Raw genomic sequence first — 25149 nt, 5'->3', positions numbered from 1 at the left:
CTGTATTTTTGCTCCTAATGGTGGATTTTGTAAGGGCGTTAGTGCTTATCTGGCAACTAACTTGGTACCACCTCTCTCCATTTTATGGCATCTTCCTGGGTTGTTAACCAAGATAGTTTGAAGTTGTAAGATTCATTAGGTGTGAATCCATGTGAAGGGAAAGGAAATCGGTAAGAAGACACAATCCGGTGGAGATGGAACTCTTTGGAGTCCTCTTATAATATAACCTCTAAATTCATATATGATAGTGGAGTTGTTTTTCCAGTTGCAAAAGATCATTGGAGCTGCCCCCTTCTTAGGACGCCCAAAATCTTGTTTGGGTGTTACTTTAAAATAAATTGCTTACAGCCAACAATCTTAGAAAGAGGATCCAAGCTTGATTTGATAATTGTCTTATGTAGAAGAGTGGAGGAATAAGCTAATTATCTTTTTTTGAGGTGTAAATTTGCTTCATCAATCTGGAAACATTTCCTCTACAAAATAGGAGTCTGAGGTCTGCACTTTTTTTTGGATGTGATAATGGGTTCTTGGAGGGAGGATAAAATCCTAAAGGAGCTTGTCTCTGAATTGGATATGGTTTAAGTAGTTATTTGTTAGAAAATTTGTCAGAACGAAAAGCTCGGATCTTCAGGAATAACTAGCACATCAGAATCCAAACAATCTAAAGCATTCGCGCATTGTTTAAGTGCTACTTGCACTTTTGGAAGGAGAAGAATGAAGTGGGCATTCCTACAAGTTTGAGGAAATTCAGAGTTCCTGTCAGAGTTCATTGAGCTGTAGTCCTCTTTCTTCTTTCTTACTCCCCTGTTTTCTGTTTTATAAGCTTCTTGTGTAATCTTCTTCCCCCCAATCTCCCATACCCTCTGTGTAATGCTTTTCTGGAAACTTCTTTTGTAGTCTTCTTTTGATATTCAATAAAGCCTAGCCCCATTAGCCTCTGAAAAGAAAACCAATAAAGGAAATCGTGAATGCAAAATAAAGGGTAACTATCATTAATGGCTAGACTCTAGGTATTCTATTGTTCACCCTTTATGGTGTTAGCTAGATTTGGTTGTGGTATGTGGAGACCAGTAGAGAAAAAATCTATCCAGGGGATTAGTAGGCACAAAGAAGAAAAATCATATGATTTGTCGCTTCATCATTTGCATAAGTATAGTCGGAGTACATACCATCAAGGATTGCTGTGCTGAAACCGGGGCCTGGGCCGGTTGCTCGGCTGCATAGTAGAGAAGGCGAGGGAGAGGGAGAACCAGAGAGAGGAAGAGAGAGAGAGAGAAGGGGAAGAGAGGGAGGGAGAGAGGAGGCCGATAGAGCCACGCGAAGGGGCAGAGGAGGGGTTCCGCCTCCGGTTCTCCTGTTTCATTCAAAACAGGGGCCCGGAGGGGCCCTCTTTATTTTCAAAAGTTAAGTGAAGTCGGCAAATTTTAAAAAATATAAGTGAAGTTGACAAGAGATTTGCTAACTTTACTTAAAATTTTTGAAAATAAAAAGATGCCCCCTCTTGGACCCCTCCTCCGCCTCTCCGTGTGGCTCCTTGGCCCTCTGTCGGCCAGCCGCCACCCTCCCTCTCTCTTCCTTCCTGTCCCTCTCCCTCCCTCTCCTGCTCTCTCTCTCGTCCTCTCCTTCTCCTTCTCCCCCTCCATTTCGGTTTCTCATTTTGGTGGCTAGAACCGCTCCGGTCCATCGCCGGTAGGACTCGGTATGTTCCGAACTGGATGGTTTAGGATAGTTCCGCCGGCCATGCATACCATATTCCGCTAGTTATATATTATATATACTCTTGACTTACAAACAAAAACAATAACACGATGATGATATTGTCCTTATATTTTTGTTTCCATTAATGTTTCCCCTTTTCACCATTCCTTTTTTATGGCGTTCTGTTTTTGTTAGGTACATAGATTTGTCATCACTTGTAGAAATCGAGCTCTTTAGGATCACAAGATGCTTGTTATTTGAATTTTTTATTTAAATGTCAAACCATGTTGATCTCATACCTAGACTTCATTTTTATAGGGTTTCAACTTGAGAGAGGCTGATAGAGCTTGTACATGACCTTTTTAGTGATATTTTCTTTAAAAGGGTACTTTACAGGAGCAGGAAATGAATGTGCTATAACAACATATTACTTGACTAAAACATGGTTGCAAGTAGTGATGGTATTCTCGTATAGGGCTGAAAAAATGATGGTATATAGATTAGCTAGCAGCATATCCATATCCATATCATTTTTATTTGGGATATATGAATATGGATATGGATATTAGTTGATGCTAAAATTTGTGTTAAATGGATAGAGATACAAATTGGATATTGGTAATATGGATATAAATGCAGATATAACTCATATAGATGAACTTTATGGGTAGGATATTTTTCTACTTCACAAATAATGATCGAAGAAATAGAGATACCTGTCAACATCCACTTAATCACCTGATTCTTTAGTGGATCTTGATAATTCCACTGAGTTGCATGCTTTGGATTAAAAAATGACGATTAAGGATGCAATCCATCAAATCAAAGATATTGCTATGTGAAAAGAAAGTTAAGTTAAAGGCATACTGATGACTACAAGGACACACTCCATCAAATCAAGGTTGTATCCATATGAAAGGCAAAGTAGAGAAATGTTGATGTTCACATTTATTTCCCTTTGAAGTAATTGAAAGCTATATAAGATTAAATGGAAGTGCAAAAGGAATCATGGATTGGATATTTGAGTATCCATATGCTTATCTGCTTTTCTTTGATGGATACCATTACAGATATGGATATTTGCTAGAGACTAAAATGTATATCCACATCTGGATAGACTCAAATATGGAAACATGAATATTATTCCCTCCATTTTCACCTCTATTTAGATGTTATTGTCTACTATATTTAATGAAAGAAGCCTTCACATTTAGATTTTCATCTGTGGTTGAATACTTTGGTATAGCCAGACTTTTGAAATTTATTATAATATTTAAACCCAACTATTTGCAGCATGAAAGTTTCAAGAATTTGTGCTTTGTATTCAACATGCAAAGGCATTGGCTTGTGTAGTTTTTTCTCCAGCAGTCTCTCTCGAGCCTATCCTAGAAAGTAGAAGAGGAGGAAGCCTCTAACCTAGAAAATAGAAAAACTAATTTTCTGCAAAAAATCACAGCCATCTGAGAAGACCGGCTTACCTCTGAAGAATCTCAGAGATCTTAACAGAGGATATAAGGATGATAGACATGTACATAGAACCAAACTATATGATAATTACTGTTAAATTGGCAGAAGTGATTCCTACCTTGGTTAAAAGGAGTAACTGTGAGGATGTGTTTGTATGTGTAAGCTTGCACAGAGAGTATTCCATGCTTGGCATTGGCATGGCACATATCGTAAGAAGTTGCATGCTAGAATTTGCCAGCCATTGGTATGTGACTGGCTCCATGTAATGCCACTTGTCAATTGGGTGCTAGCGTGGTATTTCATGTGTCATGTTGATTGCCATGAGTGACTTAAATTCACGAGCATGCACATCCATGGTCTGCCGTACCGGTCAGTACGGGTCGGTACCGGCCGGTACATGCCGGTATCGGACCCTACCGCTACGGTACAGCTACATATTTCGGTACTGAACCGTACCGATGCGTACCGGCCCGTACCGATCCGATATCGACGCGTACCGACTAGTACCGATCTGTACCGATCCGAACCGACCAGTTCGTACCAGCTCCAAATTTTTTTTGGCTTTTATCCCTATCGGTACCGTACCGGTTCGGCTCGGTTTGGTTCGGTACCGTACCGGTACCGATGCCCACCGGTACGTCGGTACAGTCGGTACCGCGTACCTTGTGCACATCTATACTATGATTTAAAGGGACTTCCTGGGTGGAAAGACTATTTGATTGATCTTACGAATCTTTTATTTGTCGATTGTTTGTTCTTGTTAAGTGTACCCTTTGCTGCTGATTTTAACCTTCCTGAACTTTCTCATAGTTTCCTTGCAGGTCAGCCTACTTTGTTATCGTCTTTCTCGATTGTTTATAATGAATTGCTAAGTTAAGGCTGTTGTCAATGTGCAGTGTCTTTTGGGTGCTTACATGTGGAATTGAGGTAATTATATGCCATTTGTATTTATTAGCAAAGAGGAAAATAGAGAAGGGTAGTTTGGTCAGTTAACCAACATATAAATCAGTATAGCTGAAGGTTTTAGAATTCTTTTTCAGTTGCCGCAGTACATCCTATGAGTATTATCCTCTACATGTGATGATGATTTTAACAATATAATTTTAGGTTGCGTTATGGATTCTTATTTTCCCAATAAATCTTTACCACAAACTTTACGAAATACTTTCTCACAAGCTCCACTCATGTTGTCTTGAATCCTCTCATCCTTGTTCCAGACCCTTAAAAAAAAATTTGAACACCTTGTTATTACCTTGTTAAATCTCCTGCAGGTGTAAATCTGTGCCATTATGCATATTCATGTTGGAACTCGATTTCCAGATTTGTTACATAATTGGACTATTTATCGTGCCTATTTTTTTTGCTTAGCAAATGATGCTATCGTAGTTGCTTAGCTTAAAAGGGCAGTCTAGTGCACGAGGCTCCCGTCATTGTGAGGTTTGAGTAAATAACTTATTATCGTTGCTTATTATTCTTGTATAAGAAGCACTATTCATTGATATGGCCTTTGGTAGATTGTAGTCCCATTTATGCAAGTTGTATAGTTGTTTATTAACTTTTGTTTGCCAAAGCTTTTGTTATTTCTTAAATTTAGATACCCATGCAGAAATGTATCATGGATTGGAATTTTCTCTAGACCATCACCTGATGTGATCTAGTTATGTGGTTTACAAGATGCCATCCAATGCTCTTTTTGTATATTATTTGGATTGAAATAGAGTTCCAAAAGAAAGGCCTGCTTGTTGCTATTTCAGCAATTCATACATTTTCCATGTTGCAGGAATTCCTGAATCTATGAGATATATTGGGAGCCTAGTTAATTGCTCTGGGAGATATTTCTATACCGCAAGATGCATAAGGGATCTTAATATTTGAGTTTTTTCAGTTTTTCTGTTCTTGTTAAGAGTCAAGGTTCATTGCACCAAAATTGGTTAATGTATTGGTAGCTTGCTGGTATGGTATAATAAACTCCTTGTACCGACATAGGGTTGGGAGACCTTTTTCTCACCCGCAGCTATGTTATCACCCAAAATTGGATGGTATGGGTTGAGACAATAGAATGCCATGTAGAACACGCTAGCTCCACATGGTACAAGCCTATTTAGCCTCTGCGCTATATTGAACCTCGGTACCATAATGGTACTTTACTAATACAGTACAATATGCTTAGTACTGGGTTGTTCGGATTAGTATGGCAAACCATGTTAAAAATCTGAAAAATATAATTTAGGAATTAGAGTTGGCTTGTTTTAGTAAATTAGCAAGGGATGACTGGTTTTTTGTAGGGAGAGTCAATTATTTTGATAATAAATTGGGGATTGGCTCCTTTCAAGTCATTTCTTGTTCCTGGTCTTTCTCATCCCTTTGTACTTTTCTAATCCTATTCTGTTTCATTAACAACTTCTGCTCCTGCTTAAGTCAAAATTTTCTATGCACTGCATATCTGTAAGAACGTATAACTGATGCCCTCAGTTTGATTGGATCGTCCAAATCCATTTTCTCTCCCTGTTGTTTCTTCTTCTCTGTATTTTTCTGTTTTTTTGCGCTTTCTTCAATTTTCAATTACGCTGAGTGTGGAATTAAAATTTATTGCACAGCCTGTACCTAAGATCAGATCTGATCAATGATTTTCTCAATCTAGAAGTTGCCATGAATGCTGTATTACTCTTTTGTCAGTGAACTTCAATGTTATTATTAGATTTTATTTCAGGTATTTATACCAAATATATGGATCTCTGCCCTCGTATCTTGAAAACCTTCCGTGTGGCTTTTAAATCAAAAAGGAACCTTAGCCTATGGAATCCCCATGCTCGGACAACATGTTTCTCTTTCTTATTATAATATTGTCTATAAAAAACCTGAAAATATTTCTGAATAACTGTTTTTAACCTTACACTTAATCATCCCAATAACTGAAGACCAAAACAACCCATCAACCTTTCTTACATCGTCTTTTCTGGTTTCTTTGTTTAAACATTCAAACAAAGGTTCTGAATGGAAAATGTTTGTTTATCTTACAGTCCTGATGTGCTCTTTCATTAGCTTTTGGTTCCTAGTAGGTTTTTACAAAGAGAACTTTATCCTAGCTCTATTACTATGTAAACATCAAATGAAGATTTTGTTGGCCCTAATTGTGAATCCATTAGAATTTTGGGCCCATTCTTATGTATAGAATTGGAAAATTTTTCATTTATTTTGTTTCATGCTGGGAATATTTAATCTGACAGCATCCTCACCATGGAAACTGCAGTTATGGTGCTGCCTGATGAACTTAGTTGTACACCACATTCCCTACAATAAACTTTGTTGTAACCTCACAATAAATTTCTTTCTTTTTGATATTTTGAATGTTTTGGGCAAGGATGTACATTTAAGTTTGAAACTTTCAGTTGTTCACTGCAATCTTGTTATCGACACTTTGTACTTGACTAAAAATTATCTTAATCAATCTTAAGATTGTGTATAACACAACATATTTGAAATGGCATATGGTCTACAAAGGTTTTTAAGTTATTAATCCTGAGATTACGTAAAACGATGTATCTGAATTGGTATATGGTGTGCAAAGCTTTTAAATAATCAAAGTATTTACTTCTTTTGTTGATTAGAGTAGGTTATCTTCTCCATCCTCTTCATTCTGGTGTTTCCCACATTTTCTGTTTATTCTGACATCTTATGGTGCTAGTATGACATCCTGGGAGTGTTCCTATCTGACCAGTCTTAAATGTACTAGGAACATCTCGGCATTGCTTCATGGTCATATCCTTATATGGTAACATTTGTTGTTTCCTTTCCTTTAGCTGGCAGAATTACCTAGTTCCTATTCTTTATCCAGAAGCATGTATTCTTCTCATAGACAGAGATCGGTGTATGATATAATTTCTGTGTCATCTGGGATAGTATTAAAAGGAATCATTTGTATTCATTCTTTTATAACTGTGGAAGTCCACGAGACCTGAAATATGCGAGGATTTTCTTTAGTTTCATAAGAAGTTTAGGCTGCATTAAGCTAGAATAGTAAATTGATAAATTTTAATCCTGCTTTATCAAAGATATCTATGCAGCACTTCAGGGACATATCCATTATACAATAGATTTGATATCATTTCTGCCCTTAAATTGGGCAATTGTTTGATTTTTATAATTACAAATTTTTTTACTATAATTAACTATTATGATAGTGAAAAACCGAAATTATGGACATGTTTGATTCTGTATCAACAAGGTTTGCTTCTTCAGAAAATATCTATACCAGCTGTCCTTTATTCAGTATACATACTGTTTAGACCTCATATACAAGAGGGTTTCCTAAGTTGGCAGTTGGGACCATGGTAGGATAAACAAAAAGGGATGGATATGTCATCATTTATATGTATATCTGTGGATATATGTATACACAAACATGTATTGGAGATGTCAAAATTGGGAAGTGTTCGGAACCTCCCCTCTTATCTTTCCTTTAATGTACTGCAAGGGAAAAGGGTGAAGTCCTATTCTGTGGTAAGTATAATTGCCAAATATATCTTTTCAACAGAGAACTGTTTCAGTTCAAAATTGCTCAAACTCTTTCTACAGGATTTGCTTGTGGAGTAAAATCTGACACTTTGATGTCATATTTGGAGAAATATTTGTTACTTGTTGACACAATAGAGAACACATAGGATGTGGAGTAAAATCTGGCACTTTGATGTCATACTTGGAGAAGTATTTGTTACTAGTTGACACAAAGAACACATAGAACTCTCTTACGTTTTCATTTTCTTGGCTTAATAACATAATGTCTTTTCCTGCATTTGCAGTTGATGCCCAAAAAAGTCGGAACGCCACGTAGAAATGACGTAGTTTTCATATCGCCAAATGGTGAAGAAATAAAAAATAAGAAACAACTGGAAATTTTCCTACGTTTGCACCCTGAAAATCCACCATCCTCTGAATTTGACTGGGGAACAGGTCTCTCTCTCTCTCTCTCTCTCTCTCTCTCATGCTTGCTTGCTAATCCTCCACCTCTTCCATGCATGGGAACAAGCTTTGCATACATATTCTAGCAAACATGATTTCTTTGTTCACTCTTTTTTTGACATGGATTTTAAACAGGACAAACGCCTAGGCGTTCTGCTAGAATTAATGAAAAGATGAAGGCAGCAGAAAACCCAGAAGGTGAAAAATCCAGAAAACGAGAAAGAAAAGCAAGCTCCAAAAAAACAGAAAATGAAAAAAAAGCTAATGATAGTGTGACTGAAGGTCCTGCAGCTCAGGAAGATGCAAAAGTTGAAGCTGAAGATGCAACAGTTGAAGGCACAGGTGCAGTTGATGAAAAAGTAAAAGCCGATGGAGATGGTGATGAAAAATCCAAAGAAGAGTTTATTTCTGCAGAAACTGCACTAAAAGAGGGAGCAGAAAATATTGGAGAGAAAACTGAAGAATTGGAAGAAAGCAGTAAGGTTATCCCTGCTGATACTGACATACTGCCTCCACCTACTGATTCAGCTGAGCAAGTGGTGAAAGAAAGCAAGGTTCCAGAAGAAGGAAGCTGCAAAGATAAAGATGCTGCAGTTCCTGTGGATGCACCTGTCAACCCTGATGATGGGCAACTTCAGCCCGAGACCTCCCCAGAATTGCTGAAAGTCATTAAAAGTTAGGCACTTGGCTGTTCCAATCTGTTTTTTTCTGAGTTTTAGTCTGAAGTCTGAACATATAGTTGGTGATGGACATTGAGAGTTATTGTTGTATCCTGTTTGAATCTCCTGGGATGTAACTTGGGAATATCTTCTGATACCATTTAACCTATCATGTGAACTCAATATTCTTGAATGTTTGTATTTTGTTTTTACAATAGCATGTCACAGGTTTCGTGCATGAGGCCAGACTTAAATTCACTGTGGTAACTTGTCTGACTGCCAAGTTTGTTTTCATTTAGCAGGTTTGCTCTTTGTGCTTTACAGGTTATTACTTATCATTCTTTATAGCCAATTAGTTATCTTTGTCGGTTATTGATGTGAGAGGTAATATCTGTTGAAAACTTGCAGGTATTCTGGGTAAAATCTTGTTGGCGCACAATGTACGTGTATGAGCTATTCATTCAGTGTTTTATTGCTAAAGATTGAACGGAGTCCATATTTTAAATGGTAATGGGGATTTGTTTTTGCTTTTCAATGAAATGTATATTCAGTGTGAGATAATATGTTTGTCTTGAGTTAAACATGCCACAGCCTGCTTGATGATGTCTACCTTATTTAAACCCAAATTGAAGTATTATAGTTCATTCCCAATAAATAAGCTGTGACTATTGTTGGAAGAGCTGTGAATAAGGTATAAGGACATGCTTATGTTCCTATAATAACCATCTCTAAGATAAATTTTGGTTTATTTGAAAAGTTCCGCCTGTAAGAAAGAATAAAGTTTTCTTAGAAAATTGCAGAATGCAGGAAGAAAAAAAAATTTCCTTAAATATGAAAGAAAAATTTTCCTTAAATTTGAAGAAGGCTAATCTTTTGATGGTTATTTTTCTAATCTTTTGATGTGTATCCTTTATACGCGAGTCTACTTTATTCTACTAAATGATGGATTGCTCTTTCTAATTATTAGGTCCATATTGTTTGACGTTCTGGTATCCAATTTGAGGTTCTCTCTATTTGGGCTCAAAATAGGATGAATTAGTCAGCGCAACTGATGTACATTTCTTAATCAGTCCGAGAAAATTTCTTCCTAATTGTTAAAGGTTTAGTGCCAACTAGACTGTTTCTACCTCCTAGGATATCATTCTCGGTCATCATCAATTTTGTTTTCCGAATCTAATTTTTCTTCCATTCTTTTTCCCCTCTGGGTTCTGGCCCTTGTACTGGTCTAAGGGATAGGAGGGGGAGAGCAGCAATTGGCGACCCCCAATTGAGAAAGTACATGATGGACCCTTCTGGCACTCAGCTATCAGTCTGGTGGGGCTAAGTATTTGCCAGGAGGTGCAGACTCCACTTTGGCAAAGACCGTGGGGTATATTCTACCAAAAAAGTGACCTGAAAATGCGAAGCTTGCCGCAACACGTGCAATACCTGCCTACCGTTCTTGGAGGGTGGAGAAAGAAGGATCTCTGTGGTCGTTAATGGTGAGATGGTTTGCTTGCATAGAATTTTCCCTGATAGACAACGGATTGTGGAAGATTCATAGCCAATGCTTATTGATTTGGTCGACCATATCACTGATGAATTATGGACAGCTGAAGAGTAGGAACCAGTGGAAACTACAGGCAGACCAAAAGTATAAAGTCAAGATGTTTCCTAGTTACCGCCAAAATCTTGGTCGGACGGTAGAACTAGAGATGGGCGCTGGGCCGGGCCGCCCATGGCCCGGCACGGCCCGGCACGAAGCGGGCCGTGCCTGGCACCGCCTGCTTGCTACAGTAACGGGCCGTGCCAGGCACGACCCATGAAAGGGGGCCGGGCTGGGTTACCATTTTCTGGCCCGCGGGCCGAGCCCGGCACGGCCCATAAGGGCATGGGCTGGCACGGCCCGCGGGCCAAGCACGGCAATGCCCGCGGGCCAGCCCGGCACGGCCCATAAGGGCCTGGGCCCGGCACGGCTCGCGAGCCAGAAATTTTTTTTCCCAAAATATCCCTCAAATTAGCTGTTTTTGGACTGTTGGGAGGGGTATTTTGGAAAAAAACCAAAAATAGCCGTTGGAAATGGCTATTTTCTTCCCCCTCCCTGGCATCGCCCGTCTCGTGCCGTGCCCGGCCTGGCCCGCCAATCCACGGGCCTGGGGCCGGGCCGGGCTTGCGTTTTTCGCTGAGCGGGCTGTGTCCGGCACGGCCTGCTAACAAAGCGGGACGGGCCAGGCACGGCCCGATGCCCATCACTAGGTAGAACCTTCGTTTGGATGGTACAGCCCTTGCCGCTTGCGAAGGGGACGTGTAACACCCGACCCATTTCAGCCTAATAGGGTGCTGGGCTCGGTCCACTTGACCGGCCCAAATATATGAATTAGCCCAGAATGAAAAAAAAAGAAAAAAAAGGAAGGAGAAGGCACGTGCTCGGCACGTGCGATGAGAGAAGTAGACTCCCGTGGGAGTTTCCTTCTTCTCGAATTCATCGGATGGAATTTAACATCGAGACGGATTATGATGTCGTCCCCGATTCTATTTAAAGCCCTCCACTTTTTGTTCGATTTTGGATTGAAAACCACGGCCTTGAATGGAGTTCGCCCGCGTTTGACCGAGCTCCATCCTGGACGGTTTCTACCACCGTCGTGGCCTATGCTCCGCTGTGAGCCAGGTAAGAGCCCGGAATCCCCTCTCCGTTTTCCTTAGTCCTTGAAGCTTTGATTTCGGCCGGCTATTGTCGGATTTTTGTTAAGAAAGTTGATGCTTTGTTTCCCCTATTATCAAACATCTATCCTCCTTTTTCTGGTCGTTTTCACCGCTGGTGCTCGTTGTTGAGGCCTTCGTCCGGTCCCTTGTAGCAGCTTGTAGCCATAGCCGGAGCCCCAGCCATCGGGATGCCATAAATCTTTGGATATTGGACCAAAGACCCTATTTTGGTGTAGTTTTGTTTGATTTCTTTTTGCCGCCGCCCATCTGCTATCGTTGGTCATTGTCCATGGTGGTTGACTGTCAGTCCTCTAATCGCCAGTCCCCACCAGCAGCTTCATCTCTTTTTCTCTCTCTTCTTTGTCTCTTCCCCATTTTTTCTCTTGTTTTCTCTCTACATTATTTATCTCTCTATTATTTCCTCAGGATTTTGTTGGATCCAAAGCTCTCCTCAATGATCTTGATCAACCCTGGTGAAGGAGATCCTGATCCATGGCTGCTGGGTAGCATGCCGACCTTAACTATGGACATCGTTAGATTTGGTCATCTTTAATTTCTGTTGAACCATTTATAGTAGTTCAACCATGATCAGATAAAATTATTTTGATTGGACCGATCGAGATGTTAGGCACTCTCACTTGGCCAGTCCTATAAGCATATCAAAACTTAAAATTTTATTATTAAAATAATCAAGACTAAATTATGATAAAAAATATAATTTTTGGTTCTTAGGCTCTCAAGGAGATTTTTAGAGTTAATTGGATTTGTCGGATGATTTTATTTGTAAGGTAGGTAATGTAATCTTTTTTTTGAATTTATTGACAAATTATAAATACTTATTTCATTAAACCTTGGGTTGTATTGCTTGTGATTTATATTATTTTGTTATTGAATACGTCATATTGTGGAACATTATTTGGTGCATGATTGAAAGTGCTGAGTTTGATCAATTGATTACATATATTTTGGTTAAACTGAAACATGAAATGTGTTTTATAAAAAAAAAAATTGATTTGAGATGATTTTGAATTCTTAGCCTGACTATATAAATGACCCTGCTAATAGGGGTTGTATGTTGGTACTTAAATTAGTCCTAAAGGATTTATACTGCAAATAGGATGGCTTATCACAAATGTGGCACAACATGAGGACCTCACCAATGGGGGTTAAATATTGGCAAAAGACTCCATCAATGGGAGTTAAATGTTTGTAACGGACCCCACCAATAGGGTTAAATGTTGGTATATGTTTTATCCTAAATTAATATATTTATGACCCTACTAGAGAAAAGATATGGTTATAGCTTATGGCTGATGAAATGAATCTGATGTTTTGAAGAAATTAGATTCATAATAAAAATTTTAATTTTGAGAAAAATTAAATTCGCATGTATGATCAAGTTGCATATTTTGTTTTGGTTTTAAATTGATATATTATGCATGCTTATTTTCTAAAAAATATTATTTATCTTATTGTCTGATTAATCTAGTTAAAGTGTTTCTTACTTATTGGATTGTGTAGCTCATTATTCGTTATCTCTCTACTTTTCTTTATTTAGAGAACTAGCTTGACTTGGGGATTTGCTATGAGAGAGTGACTAGAGGTAGAAATTTTATATTTTTATTCTAGATTAGAATTTTTTATTAAAGTTTGATGCATGACTTTAGAAAATTGTTGGTTTTGTAAGATATTAAATTTAAATTTTGATTAGTTATATAAATTTTGAATGTTAGTTATTTAAATTTTCAATGAGTTTGTGGTAGTTGCTGTGATCCCATGCTCGTGATTTCAGATCCAGGACATGACGGTTAATATTGTACTAGAGCATACGTGGATGTCATAAGATATAAAGTCTGACACATGAGTATAGATGGATAGACTCTAGGGGCATTGGAGTGCCACTTTATGATGATTTCTGCATAAGCTATCTTAATCATTCTTCTAATTAATTAATAATTTTATCAAGTATTTTGCTGCTGTTTGATGGATATAGGTGAAGATGCCTCCACATTGGATGAAAAAGGTTATTAGAGATGCTGCTTGAGAGGCATCAAACTAGCAAGTTGGTAGTACTCGCCAACAAGTCGATGACACTTCTCAGTAGGAGGGAGTCATTGATCCTTCTAGGAATACTCAAACAGAGTAGCAAGAACTTAGTATAGCCCAACTAATGCAAACATTAGTCGGAACGACGTGGATGTAGTAGCAAATGCAGTAGCAGTTGCTCCAATAGTAATAGAGATAATAGCAACAGACTTAGCTACAACGACATACACAGAACAACAAGGACATGGGGAGCAACAGGAGTAGCAAAGTAACATTGCAAAGTTCAAGAAACTGGCTCCACCAGCTTTCAAGGGGACTGAAATCTTTGGAAGCTGAAAATTGGCTTATGGAGATGAGGAAAGCATTTGTTGTTCTGAGATGCCATGATGAAGAAAAGATCCTCTATGCATCCTACATGTTGTAGGGTAGGGCATTCTATTGGTGACAGATGCTGAAACACAAATATGAATAAAATAGGGCACAACTCACTTGGAAAAGATTTTGAGAAGCAATTATGGTAAGTACTTCCTACGGAGTGTGAGGATATAGAAAGAGTTGGAGTTTATTCATTTGAAATAAAGAAATATGATAGTTGCAAAATATGAAGCTAAATTTACAGTGCTTGCCAAATTTGTTCCAAGGATGGTTGAAGATGAGCAAGAACAAGTGCATAAATTTGAAATTGGATTGAGGACTAAAATTAGAAAATAAGTGGTACTATATGAGTTGATTACCTATGCATCCATGGGGTGAACAAAGCATTAATAATTGAAAGGTAAGTTAATGAAACTCATGCTAAGTGGTAAAGAAATCAAAGAAAAACGAGTAGGTCTGATGAATCTCAAGGGTGAAATAAAAATAAGAATGATAAGGGTTTAGCTAAGAGGCCAGAAAATGGCAAAACTCACTAGAAAGGTAAATGTTCTAACTATGGCCGAGATCATGAGGAGGATCGCCTCTGGAATATTGGTGCATGCTTCAATTACGATCAAAAGGGACATAAAATAGCAAACTATCCTTAAAGGAATCAGAACAAATCTACACAGATAGCTCAAAATAAGAAAGGAATTCAAAAACCAAATGCTCAAGGAAGAGTTTATGCCTTTACACAATAAGATATGCAGGCCTTTAATGTAGTGATAACAAGTACCATTCTCATATCTGATGTTTGTTCTTATATATTATTTGATCTTGGTACTATGCATTTACTCATATCCACTGTTTTTGTTAGAAACCAAATGTTTTGTGAACCTATGAAAACAAAATTATATGTTGAGACACCAATAAGAGGTATATTGAGTACTAATACTATATGCAGTCCTATAGAATCAAAATAGAAGACGTGAGAGTTGCTTGCTAATCTAACAGTGTTAGATATGTGAAATTTTGATGTTATACAGTGAATGGATTAGCTTGCCACTTATCATGCCTCAGTTGACAATAATAAAAAAATTGTGAACTTTCAGATATCGGGTGAATAGAGTTTAGTTTCATTAGAAATATAGAAGCTACCCCTCCACATATTATATTGCCATTGCAAACTGGATGAATGCTAAAGAAAGGGTATAGAGGCTTTCTAGCTTCAGTAAGGGACCCTTACCAAGATGAATTGAGATTAGAAGACATTCCTATAGTGAATAAATTTTCAAATGTTTTTGTTGAGGATTTACAAGGATTGCCGTCGGATACAGAAATTGTGTTTTAATTAATCTAATACCAAGTTCGGGTATGATTTCCAAAGATCTTTATTGAGTGGCCCCCACTGAGTGGAAAGAATTGAAAGATCAACTACAAGATTTGTTGGATAAGGATTTTGTCCGACCTAGTGCATCGCCTTGGGGAGCTCCGATATTGTTCGTGAAAAAGAAGAATGGAAGTATGAGACTTTGTACTGATTATAGGAAGCTGAACAAAATTTCTGTAAGAAATAAGTACCCTTTACCTTCAATAGATGGTTTGTTTGATTAGTTGCGAAGTGCACAGGTTTTCTCTAAGATTGATCTTTGATCAGGGTCTCATCAGTTGAAAATCAAAGCCGAGGATACATCAAAGACTGCATTTAGAACTCATTACGGACACTATGAATCCTTAGTGATGCCATTTGGATTGACGAATGCTCCAACAACCTTTATGGATTTAATGGACATAATATTCAAATTTTTTTTTGGATCGATTTGTAGTGGCGTTCGTTGATGATATCTTAGTTCATTCAAAAGGTAAAATCGAGCATGAGGAACATTTGAGGGAAGAAACTTTATGCTAAATTGTAGAAGCATGAGTTTTGGTTGGAGGAGATAGCATTTTTGGGACATATCGTATCTGGAGATGGATTTCCATAGATCCAATGAAAGTGAAGCTATGGTTCAATGGAACATACTAACAAATATTTTAGAGTTTTGTAGTTTTCTAGGGATAGCAGGTTATTATAGAAGATTTGTGGAAGAATTTTCTCATATAGCTTTATCTTTGACTCATCTAACTTAAAAAGAGATTAAGTTTGAATGGACCAAGGATTGTGAGCAAAGTTTTCGAAAATTAAAGAGATGGTTAGTTTCAGCCCCTATTCTTACCATACCCCCAAGTAGTGAAGGATTCATGATTTATAGTGATGCTTTTAGGAAAGAACTTAAAGGCATACTGATGCAGCATGGTAAAGTGGTGGCATATGCTTCTAGACAATTGAAACTTTATGAGCAAAATTACCTTACATATGATTTGGAATTTGCAATGGTAGTTTCCTCTCTTAGAATATGGAGAGTATGATTTATAGATTACAAAAGTTTGAAAAAAATATTTACTCAAAATGAACTGAATATGAGATAGAAAAAAGGCTATAGTTATTGAAGGATTATGATTTGATGTTTAACTATCATTATGGAAGATCTAATCTCGTTGCAAATGCCCTAATTATAAAATCTATAGGGAATAGGGCTGCCTTAATTTCTAATCAATGACATATTTTGGAAGATATGAGGAGACTTGATTTAGAGATTTGACTACATGACGTAGGGATTCAATTAGCTAATATGCAAGTTCAGCCGACACTTGTAGAAAAGATTAAAATTACCTAGAATAATGATCGACAATTATTGAAGAATAGACAATTAGTGAAATTAGGTGATTAATCTGAATTCAAAATACATGATGATGGAACTTTGAGATTTTGGAATAGGATTTGTGTACCTATGGATTAGAAAATTAAGCAGGAAATTCTTAAATAGGTTCATTAGTTTGGATATACAGTACATCTTAGAGGTACTAAGATGTATCGAGATTTGAAGGAGTGAGATTTGCGGAATAATATGAAAAAGGAAATAGCTCAATTTGTGGCTCAATATTTGGTGTGTCAACAAGTTAAAGTTGAACATCAAAGACTAGTAGGCGCTTCACCCTCTTGATATTCCAATGTGGAAGTGGGAACATATTACTATGGATTTTGTAACTAGATTACCAAAGACTTCTAGCGGTAATGATGCAAGTTGGATTATTATGAATAGATTAATAAAATCTGTAAACTTTTCATATATTAGAGTTGGTTTTAGTTTGCAAAGGTTAGCAAAATCATACATAAAAGAGATTATAAGGCTGCATGGAATTCTAGTGACTATTGTATCATATTAAGATACCGTCTTAGTATCGCAATTTTAGAAAAACTTACATAAGGCCTTAGGGACTAAGCAGAATTTTAGTACTGCCTTCCACCCCCAGACTAATGGTCAGTGAGAGAGGACTGTACAGATTTTAGAGGATATGTTGAGAGTCTATGTTATGGATATGAAGAGTTCGTGGGATAAGTATCTACCTTTAATAAATATTAAATATAATAATAATTATTAGGCTAGCATCCAGATGGCACCTTATAAAGTATTATATGGTAAAAGTTGACGTTTGTCGATTTGTTGGGATAATGTTGGTGAGCAAAGACTGTTGGGACCTAAACTTGTATAGTAAACAATTAAGAAAATTCAGCTGATCAAAGAATGACTTCGAGTTGCTTAGAGTAGATAGAAGAGTTATGCAAATTTTAGGAGATGGGAGTCGGAGTTTTAGGTTGGTGATTTAAATTATCTTCTACGATGGGAATCTCGAGATTCGGTATTCCATGCAGTTGAATTCTAGATTTGTTGTTCCGTTTGAGATCTTACAAAGATTTGGTGAGGTAGCTTATAGAATTGCCTTGCTGCCTTTGCTCTCCATTATGCACAATTTCTTCCATATCCCCGTGTTGAAGAAATATGTGACAGGTCCAAATCATGTCTTAGAGATTGAGCCCTTACATGTTTGTGAAGATTTATCATATGAGGAGTATCTTGTACAGATAGTGGACCATAAAGATCAAGCATTAAGATACTGTATCATTCCTTATGTTAAAGTGCAATGGAGTCATTATTCAGAAAGAGAAGCCACCTAGGAACTAGAGGATGAGATGAAGCAAAATTATCCCAGCTTTTCGAAACCACGTTTGAAAATTTTGAGGATGATTTTTTTTTTAGAGAGGAGAATGTAACACCCAATTCTTCTCAGCCTAATACGGAGCTGAGCTTGGTCCACTTGTTTGGCCCAAATAGATGAATTAGCTCATAATCGAAAAAAAGAAAAACAAAAAAGGCAGGTGCTTGGCACGTGCAATGAGAGAAGTAGATTCCTAATGGGAGTCTGCTGTCTGAATTCATCGGACGGGATTTGACATTAAGATGGATTCCAACATCCTTAGCTCTTTTTAGAGCCATCCCATCTTTTCTTTGATTTTCCATTGAAAACCTCGACCTTGAGTGGAGTTTGCTAGCACTTGGCCGAGCTCCATCACGGATGATTTCTACCACTGCTGCAACCTAAGCATTGTCAGAAGCCAGGTAAGAACCCAAAGTCCTTCGATTGAACTTCCTCTCCCTCTTCCTCAATTCTTGGAGCTCTGATTTCGGTTGGCTATTAGCAAATTTTTGCTAAGAAAGATGATGCTATATTTGCTCTATTAAACATCTGACCCTCTTTCTTTTTCTGATCATTTTCATTGTCGGTGCTAGTTGTTGAAACCTTTGTCCGATCCCTCATATCAGCTTGTAGCCGTAGTCAGAGCCCTATCCATTGGGATGCCATGGATCTCAAGATATTGGACTGAAACCCATATTTTAGTGAAGTTTTGTTTGACTTTTTTTGTCATCGGTCCTCTATTGCCATCGATCGCCATCCACGATGGTCAATCATCGATCCTCTGACTGCTAGTCCCCACCAGGAGCCACCCACAATGCTCCCCTTCCTCAATTAGAGAGAGAAGCTTTGTTATCTCTCTTCTCTCTCTTCTCTATTTTTTCTCTCTTTTTCTCTCTCTACATTGTTTTCCTCTTTATTATTTCTCCCTTTCACTGATCCTCTTGTCCCTATTTCTAGGGCAGAGAGAAGGACCAAACATAGTGTTAGGTCAAGTTTGGGGATGATTAGAAGTAAAGAAAATATAGGGCAACATTTTGTTGGATCCAGAAAAGGGCCCTCCTCAATGATCTCGGTGAAGGAGGTCCTAATCGGGATGTCAGGCACTCTCGCTTGACTAGCCCTATGTGGATATTGAGACTTAGGATTTTTATTCTTAAAATAATCAGGACTAAATTCTAATAAAAAATATAATTTTTGAATATTAGGCTCTGGGGAAGATTTTTGGAGTTAATTAGATTTGTCGGATGATTTCACTAGCAAGGTAAGTAATGTAATCCTTTTTTTTGGATTTATCGGCAAATTATAAATATTTATTTCATTAAATCTTAAGTCATATTATTTGTGATTTATATTATTTTATTATTGAATATGTCATATTGTGGAACATTATTTGATGCATGATTGAAAGTGTTGAGTTTGATCGATTGATTACATGTATTTTTATTAAAATAAAACATGAAATGTGTTTTATATAAAAAAAAGATTTGATATGATTTTGAATTTTTAGCCTGACTCTATAAAGGACCCTGCTAATGAGGGTTGTACCTTGGCACTTGATTAGTCCTGTAGAATTTATGCCGCAAAAGGGATGACTTACGGTAAAAGTGGTGCAACACAAGGACCCCACCAATAGGAGTCAAACATTGGTAAAGGATCCTGCCAATAGATGTTAAATATTAGCATATATTTTATCCGGAATGACAATATCTATGAGCCTGCTATAGGAAAAATGTAGTTATAGCTTATAGCTGATGAGATGAACCTTATATGTTAAAGAAATTTGATTCATCAATGGAAAACTTAATTTTGAGAAAAATTGGATTCGCATGTATGATCAAGCTGCATATTTGGCTTTTGCTTTGAATTGATATATTATGTATGCTTATTTTCTAAAAAAATATTATTTATCTTATTGCCTAATTATTCTAGTTAAAGTATTGCCTAATTGTATAGCTCATTAATCGTTACCTCTCTATTTGTACAGATTCAAAGAACTAACTTGACTCGGGATTTGTTATGGGAGAGTGACTAGAGGCAAAAATTTTACATTTTTATTCTAGATTAGGATTGTTATTAAAGTTTGATGCAAGATTTTAAAAAATTGTTGGTTTTGTGGGATATTAAATTTTGATTAGTTATTTAAATTAAAATTTGAATATTAGTAATTTATTTTTTTCGTTGTTTGTGGATAATATTATGACGAAATACCTTTCATACTTATAGAAAGAGTTTTTAATGACTATATGGTAGTTGTCCCGGCTCCCGGCTTACAATTTTGGGTTGAAGGCATGACAAAATGGGTTCGATGCCAAACAATGTTGGCCCTTGCTCCCAAGCCTGATTAGTGTGTGAAGCATAAAATGGCATCACAGGTCCACATCCCAGCTATTCTCTAGCTTTTTTTTTCTTTTTCTTTTCTTTTGTTTTCTTGAGAAGCCAATATGACCGAAATGATCCCAAATGCCTGAGACACCTTTGCTTTGGATAAAGAAAGGTGATAGGCTGATTTCCCCCCATTTCCACAGAAGACAGAGGAGCCAGGTTTAAGCTTCTTTTCTTGAGGTTGGCCGAAGTTGGCAGCTGGTTGTTCGCTAAGAGCCATATAAAACTCCTCTAGAATTACATCTCTCCAAATGATAGGGAAGAGAGTGGAAAAAACTCCCCCGCTGTAAAAAATGTCATAGAAATTCTTGGGTGCTGAAGGAACCAGAGTTGTTCCATCTCCATCAGACCCTATCCCCGTAGTTGCACTAAGTGACTAGTTGAAGAACAGGATGCTATTGAAGAACAGGATGCTATTCTCTAGTTTTTTATTCAGCATGATGGATTTCCTCTATTTATTTTAGATTTTACTCTTAACTTGCAAACTAGACGTCTCTCCCTGTCTGTAGTATGATAAATGAATGACACTGAAAGACATAAAAACTGCTTTTAAAATTTGAAGTGTCAGAGTTTTAATTTATAAAAATATTTAAATTTAAAAAATAAACTAGTCTTATCTTCTAAATTTTAGTTGGTTTAAATGCTTTAAAATACTTATATATTTCAAATGTTTCTTTTTGAAGGGTTATGGCTCTTCGAGAAAGAACATTGGTTTTCGAAGATATACGGTATTTCTGACACATTATGTATCTTCAGAACAATCACATCTTCTCGATCATCCGGATAGAGTCTGTAAATAGACTGCAATGGGATATTACCTAAAACACATATACAATGCACTCTGTTGCACTTCGATAGAGACTCTGCTTCCACACTTTCTAGTTTTTCATTTTTTCTTCATCTTTTCTTTTTTCTTTTTTGGGCATCAGGAGGAGTCTTTCGGATCAAGCCTCCTAGCGATCATGCTCATTAGAGGAGGATCGGGCTGAGGTGTATTACTTTAACATTCTAAGAACGTGACATTGATTATAGTAGAAATTGTTATTTGATTGTTTATCAAATTTAATTTGATTGCATGGTACAAAATTTGGTTTAGTTGTATAGGATTGGAAATCTTTAACTTTATCATTTAAAAATTATTTTATTTACAAAAATTATTTTTTTAAGAAAATTATATTGCTCTAAAAATAGTGCAAATATATTTTCTGCAACATAAAAAACTGTATAGGAATTTTCTTTAGATTTAAAATATTTGCAGAATTTTCTGCAGCTTTAAAAATTGGGCACAAATTTTCTGCAGACTAAAAGTCAGTGTAGAAAGTTGTTGCAGCTGTAAAAGTTGTGTAGAAGTTTTCTACAATTTTAAATTATGTGCAAACTTATTTTCTGTAATCTTTAATTTCTATGCAGATTTTTTTTACATCTTCAAAATCTATGCAGAATATCCTACATCTTTAAAAACTGTATAGAAATTACTGTTTTAAAAATAGTACATTTTATTACTATGCAGAAATTACTGTTGCTTTGAAAAAATAAAAAAATTATAAAGTTATTTTACTTGTCATATTTTTTAGTATAGCTAGTTAATTTTATTGTTATTATTACTTTTTATTGCATTTGTTTCAAAACCTATAATTATATTATTGAAAGCCATTAATTAACTATTTGAACATATAGGGCTAAACCCTTTCAAACTTGTATTTTTAGAACTAATTAAACAACCAAAACTTAATAAATGGCTTCTTTGATGATCATAGTGCAAGCAAATCCGAAAAATTTAGTGGTTCCTTTTTCAGAATGGGGCAAAGCCAAGTAAAATATTAGCTCACTATATTAGGGTTGATCTCTGCCTTAGAATTCTCTGATCCTAGACCATCCTCTGGATCAACTTTCAACCTTCTCCTAGTTCTCAAAATTCTGGATCCTCTAGGTTGTCACCATAGGATCCTTAATTCCCTTTCTGATTTGTTGTATGATGTGTACCTTTCTACCGAATTAGCTAAGGATCTTTGAGATGCTCTTGAAGCGAAATATGGAATGCATGATGCCGGTTTTGATCGGTTCACCATATCCAAGTTTTGTAAATATATTATGGTGGATTCCCAAATCTATCGGTATCTAAATCCATGAATTTCAAGATCTGCTTAGAAAGAAACTGATTGGCTGTAAATTCTTTGAAAATTATAAAGTCTAAACCTTAGTTGATCTCTCCCTCTATCTTGGTTGAGTTTTTCTAATGAGTTAAATCATAAGCAAGATGACTTAACCCTATCAGAGATTATAAACTCTGTTAGGATCAAAGAAGAGCATCGACTTAAACATAAACCCAAATATGATTTTGGACCCAAGATCAATTTAATCGAATCAAATCAAACCTATTTTAGACCCCGAGGGACATTCTTTAAAATGGAAAAGAATCTCAAAATCCAAATCATTCTCATCGGTTAGTTGTTGAAAGGGTATTTCGATATCTTAAGAAAACTTTTAATCTATGTCTCTTGTATATAGGATATACTGAGGTGGTTGAGGGTTACAGATATACAAATTAGATTATTGATTCTCTTGATCTAATACCAACCGTCGGATATCTTTTCCTTCTTGGTGGTGCAACCATAGATTGGGGATATTCTAGGCAAACCATTATATCTCGAAGCACCATAGAGGTTGAGTTGATTGCTCTAGATACTATTTGTACTAATGCAGAGTGGATTAAAAATCTTATCTTAGAGCTACCTTTAGTGCCTAATCTAGTTCCGGCTATATCAATCCATTGTGATAATAAGACGGTAATAGAACTGACAAATACAAAGAGTACTAATAAAAATATGAATCGACATATTTGGATTTGTCATAAATTTTATATGACAACTCAAAAAGAGTAATGTCATTCTCTTGAAATTTATCGAGCTTGAGAAAAATTTGGTAGATCAATTAACCAAGGGTTTGTCTAGGAAAGGAGTCCTAGATTCATCAAGGGGGGTGGGGCTTAAGCGCACTACTTAGTCACCGACAGTAGATACCCAATCTCTATAATTGGAGATCTCATGAAAGAGGTTCAATATGGTAGAAATAAAGTTGCTTGAGTGATCGTGTCTGAGCACATTCTTTAGAGTATATCTCCTCTTATTTTTATGATGAGTGCTAATGTTAGTGACAAAATAATTAGGAAAGGTTGAGTTATACTTTTAAATAAGTCTAGGATAAAAAATCTGCAAGTATTAGGTCACAAAAATTCTTAGGGAATTTACCTATATGAGAATTGTCGTATAGGCTGCAACTAGAGATTTAGGCTAACCCTAATTGAATTTTCATAAAAAATCAAGAAATAGGTGCAATGCCTTTTAAATAGCGCTGATTACATAAAGACCAATTGATCTGTGCTATATATGTGAAAAGTAGAAGTTTGAGACAAAGGACTAGTTCAAGATCTAATCCACTATAGTTTCTTCAGGTGGATACTCTCAACACTAAGTGAGGTTTAAGTCCACAGGGCATGTCACCATTGCACAGTATATGTTGCACATATATTCTTTTTTATATTTTTTCTAAATTTAATTTTTTTGTGGGTGATTGTTAGAGTTTTAATTTATAAAAATGATTTAAATTTTTTTTTAAAAAAAGAGCCTTATGGCCTAAATTTTAGTTGGTTAAAATACTTTTATTTTTCAAACGTCTCTTTCCTAAGAGTTATGAATCTTCAAAAGAGAACGTTGGGTTTTGAAGAGATATAGTGTTTTCAAAACAACATGTATCTTCAGAATCATCATGTCTCCTTAGTCATCTGGATAGAGTCTATAAATAAACTCCTCTGGGATATATCCGAAACACACTTACACATCCACTTTTTGTAGTGCACTCTGTTGCACTCCGATAGAGACTTTACTTCTACATTTTCTATTTTTCTATTTTTCCTTCATTTTTTCTTCTTCTTCCTTTTCTATGCAATAGAAGGAGTCGTTCGGAAGCCTCCGAGTGACCGTGCTTATTAGAGGAGGATTGGGTTGAGTTGAGTTATTGTACGTTGAGGACGAGATCATTGTAGGCTCACATGTAATGGGTGAATTATGTTCTTGGGATAGTGTGCATCACACGTCCTCATTTCAATAAATTTTTTTCAATCTTTTGAATTTATTTTAGTAGATTTTTCTTTTATAACATTATTCTAAAAGAACAACATGGTAATCTCTAGGCAATATTCCTCCAACATGAATGACTTTATACTAAGATTTTGCACCCGTAAGATGAAATATCTTCCTCTTTTAAGCTAGAAACTCAGACATGCTATGATAGCTGAACAAGCAAGTGGAAATAATTATGAATAGGTTCAGATGTTTCCAAGAGATATGTTGGAGATAGCAATCAAAGAGCGAATGCTACAAGAATAATAGCAGAGGACAGAGATAATGCAAATCTCAGCATCAAGTACAGTTTCGAGAGCTAAACAACTTATAAAAAGTTTATTGCTGCTAATTTGGCTGCTTTTTTGTTTCCAGTTGGAAGAGCAAATTTTACGGGCAATTACTTTAATGAATGTTGAAGAATAATTACTCTGGAAACAATTAACATGCTGATATAAATCATGGTTTCATCAAAGAAGAAATCCGATTGGAAACAAAAAAACATGAGGCTGAAATGCTACAAGCTGGCACGTTCACCAAGTCACCCCACCAAGGAAAGATCTCACAACCTTAGATAATGCATGAGCAACTTAAAAGATGTCTTCCTCTCAGAAAAACTTAAAAAGATGTCTTTGAGCAGTCCTAGTGTATCTTTTTGTAGTATCAATATGCAAATACATGTCCCAAATTAAATGCTCTCAAATATC

At 36.4% G+C, this 25149-nt stretch overlaps 1 protein-coding gene and 2 long non-coding RNA genes across 3 annotated transcripts in view; all 3 read left to right on the top strand.

Annotated features, from left to right (window-relative positions):
* The window catches only part of LOC113463284 (methyl-CpG-binding domain-containing protein 11-like), a 30631-nt gene extending 21292 nt beyond the window's left edge, over window positions 1–9339 (top strand). Inside the window, exons 2-4 of the mRNA XM_039114260.1 lie at window positions 7965–8115; window positions 8260–9085; window positions 9192–9339. Of these exons, the coding sequence (XP_038970188.1) occupies window positions 7965–8115; window positions 8260–8804 (696 nt within the window). The 3' untranslated portion in view covers window positions 8805–9085; window positions 9192–9339. The remainder of the gene's footprint in view (window positions 1–7964; window positions 8116–8259; window positions 9086–9191) is intronic.
* A 1975-nt stretch (window positions 9340–11314) lies between these two features.
* Window positions 11315–20191, top strand: LOC113463285. The gene is made up of 3 exons (XR_003387273.2): window positions 11315–11430; window positions 13024–13068; window positions 19927–20191. It is a non-coding gene; the product is annotated as an uncharacterized LOC113463285 (long non-coding RNA).
* Window positions 11440–12415, top strand: LOC113463286. The gene is made up of 2 exons (XR_003387274.2): window positions 11440–11767; window positions 11892–12415. It is a non-coding gene; the product is annotated as an uncharacterized LOC113463286 (long non-coding RNA).
* Window positions 20192–25149: the final 4958 nt, after the last annotated feature.

The sequence above is a fragment of the Phoenix dactylifera genome, chromosome 16, assembly GCF_009389715.1.
Source record: "Phoenix dactylifera cultivar Barhee BC4 chromosome 16, palm_55x_up_171113_PBpolish2nd_filt_p, whole genome shotgun sequence".
Classification (NCBI taxonomy): domain Eukaryota; kingdom Viridiplantae; phylum Streptophyta; class Magnoliopsida; order Arecales; family Arecaceae; genus Phoenix; species Phoenix dactylifera.
The sequence above is the reverse complement of the archived record's forward strand: the minus strand, read 5'-3'. Positions and strand labels throughout refer to the sequence as shown.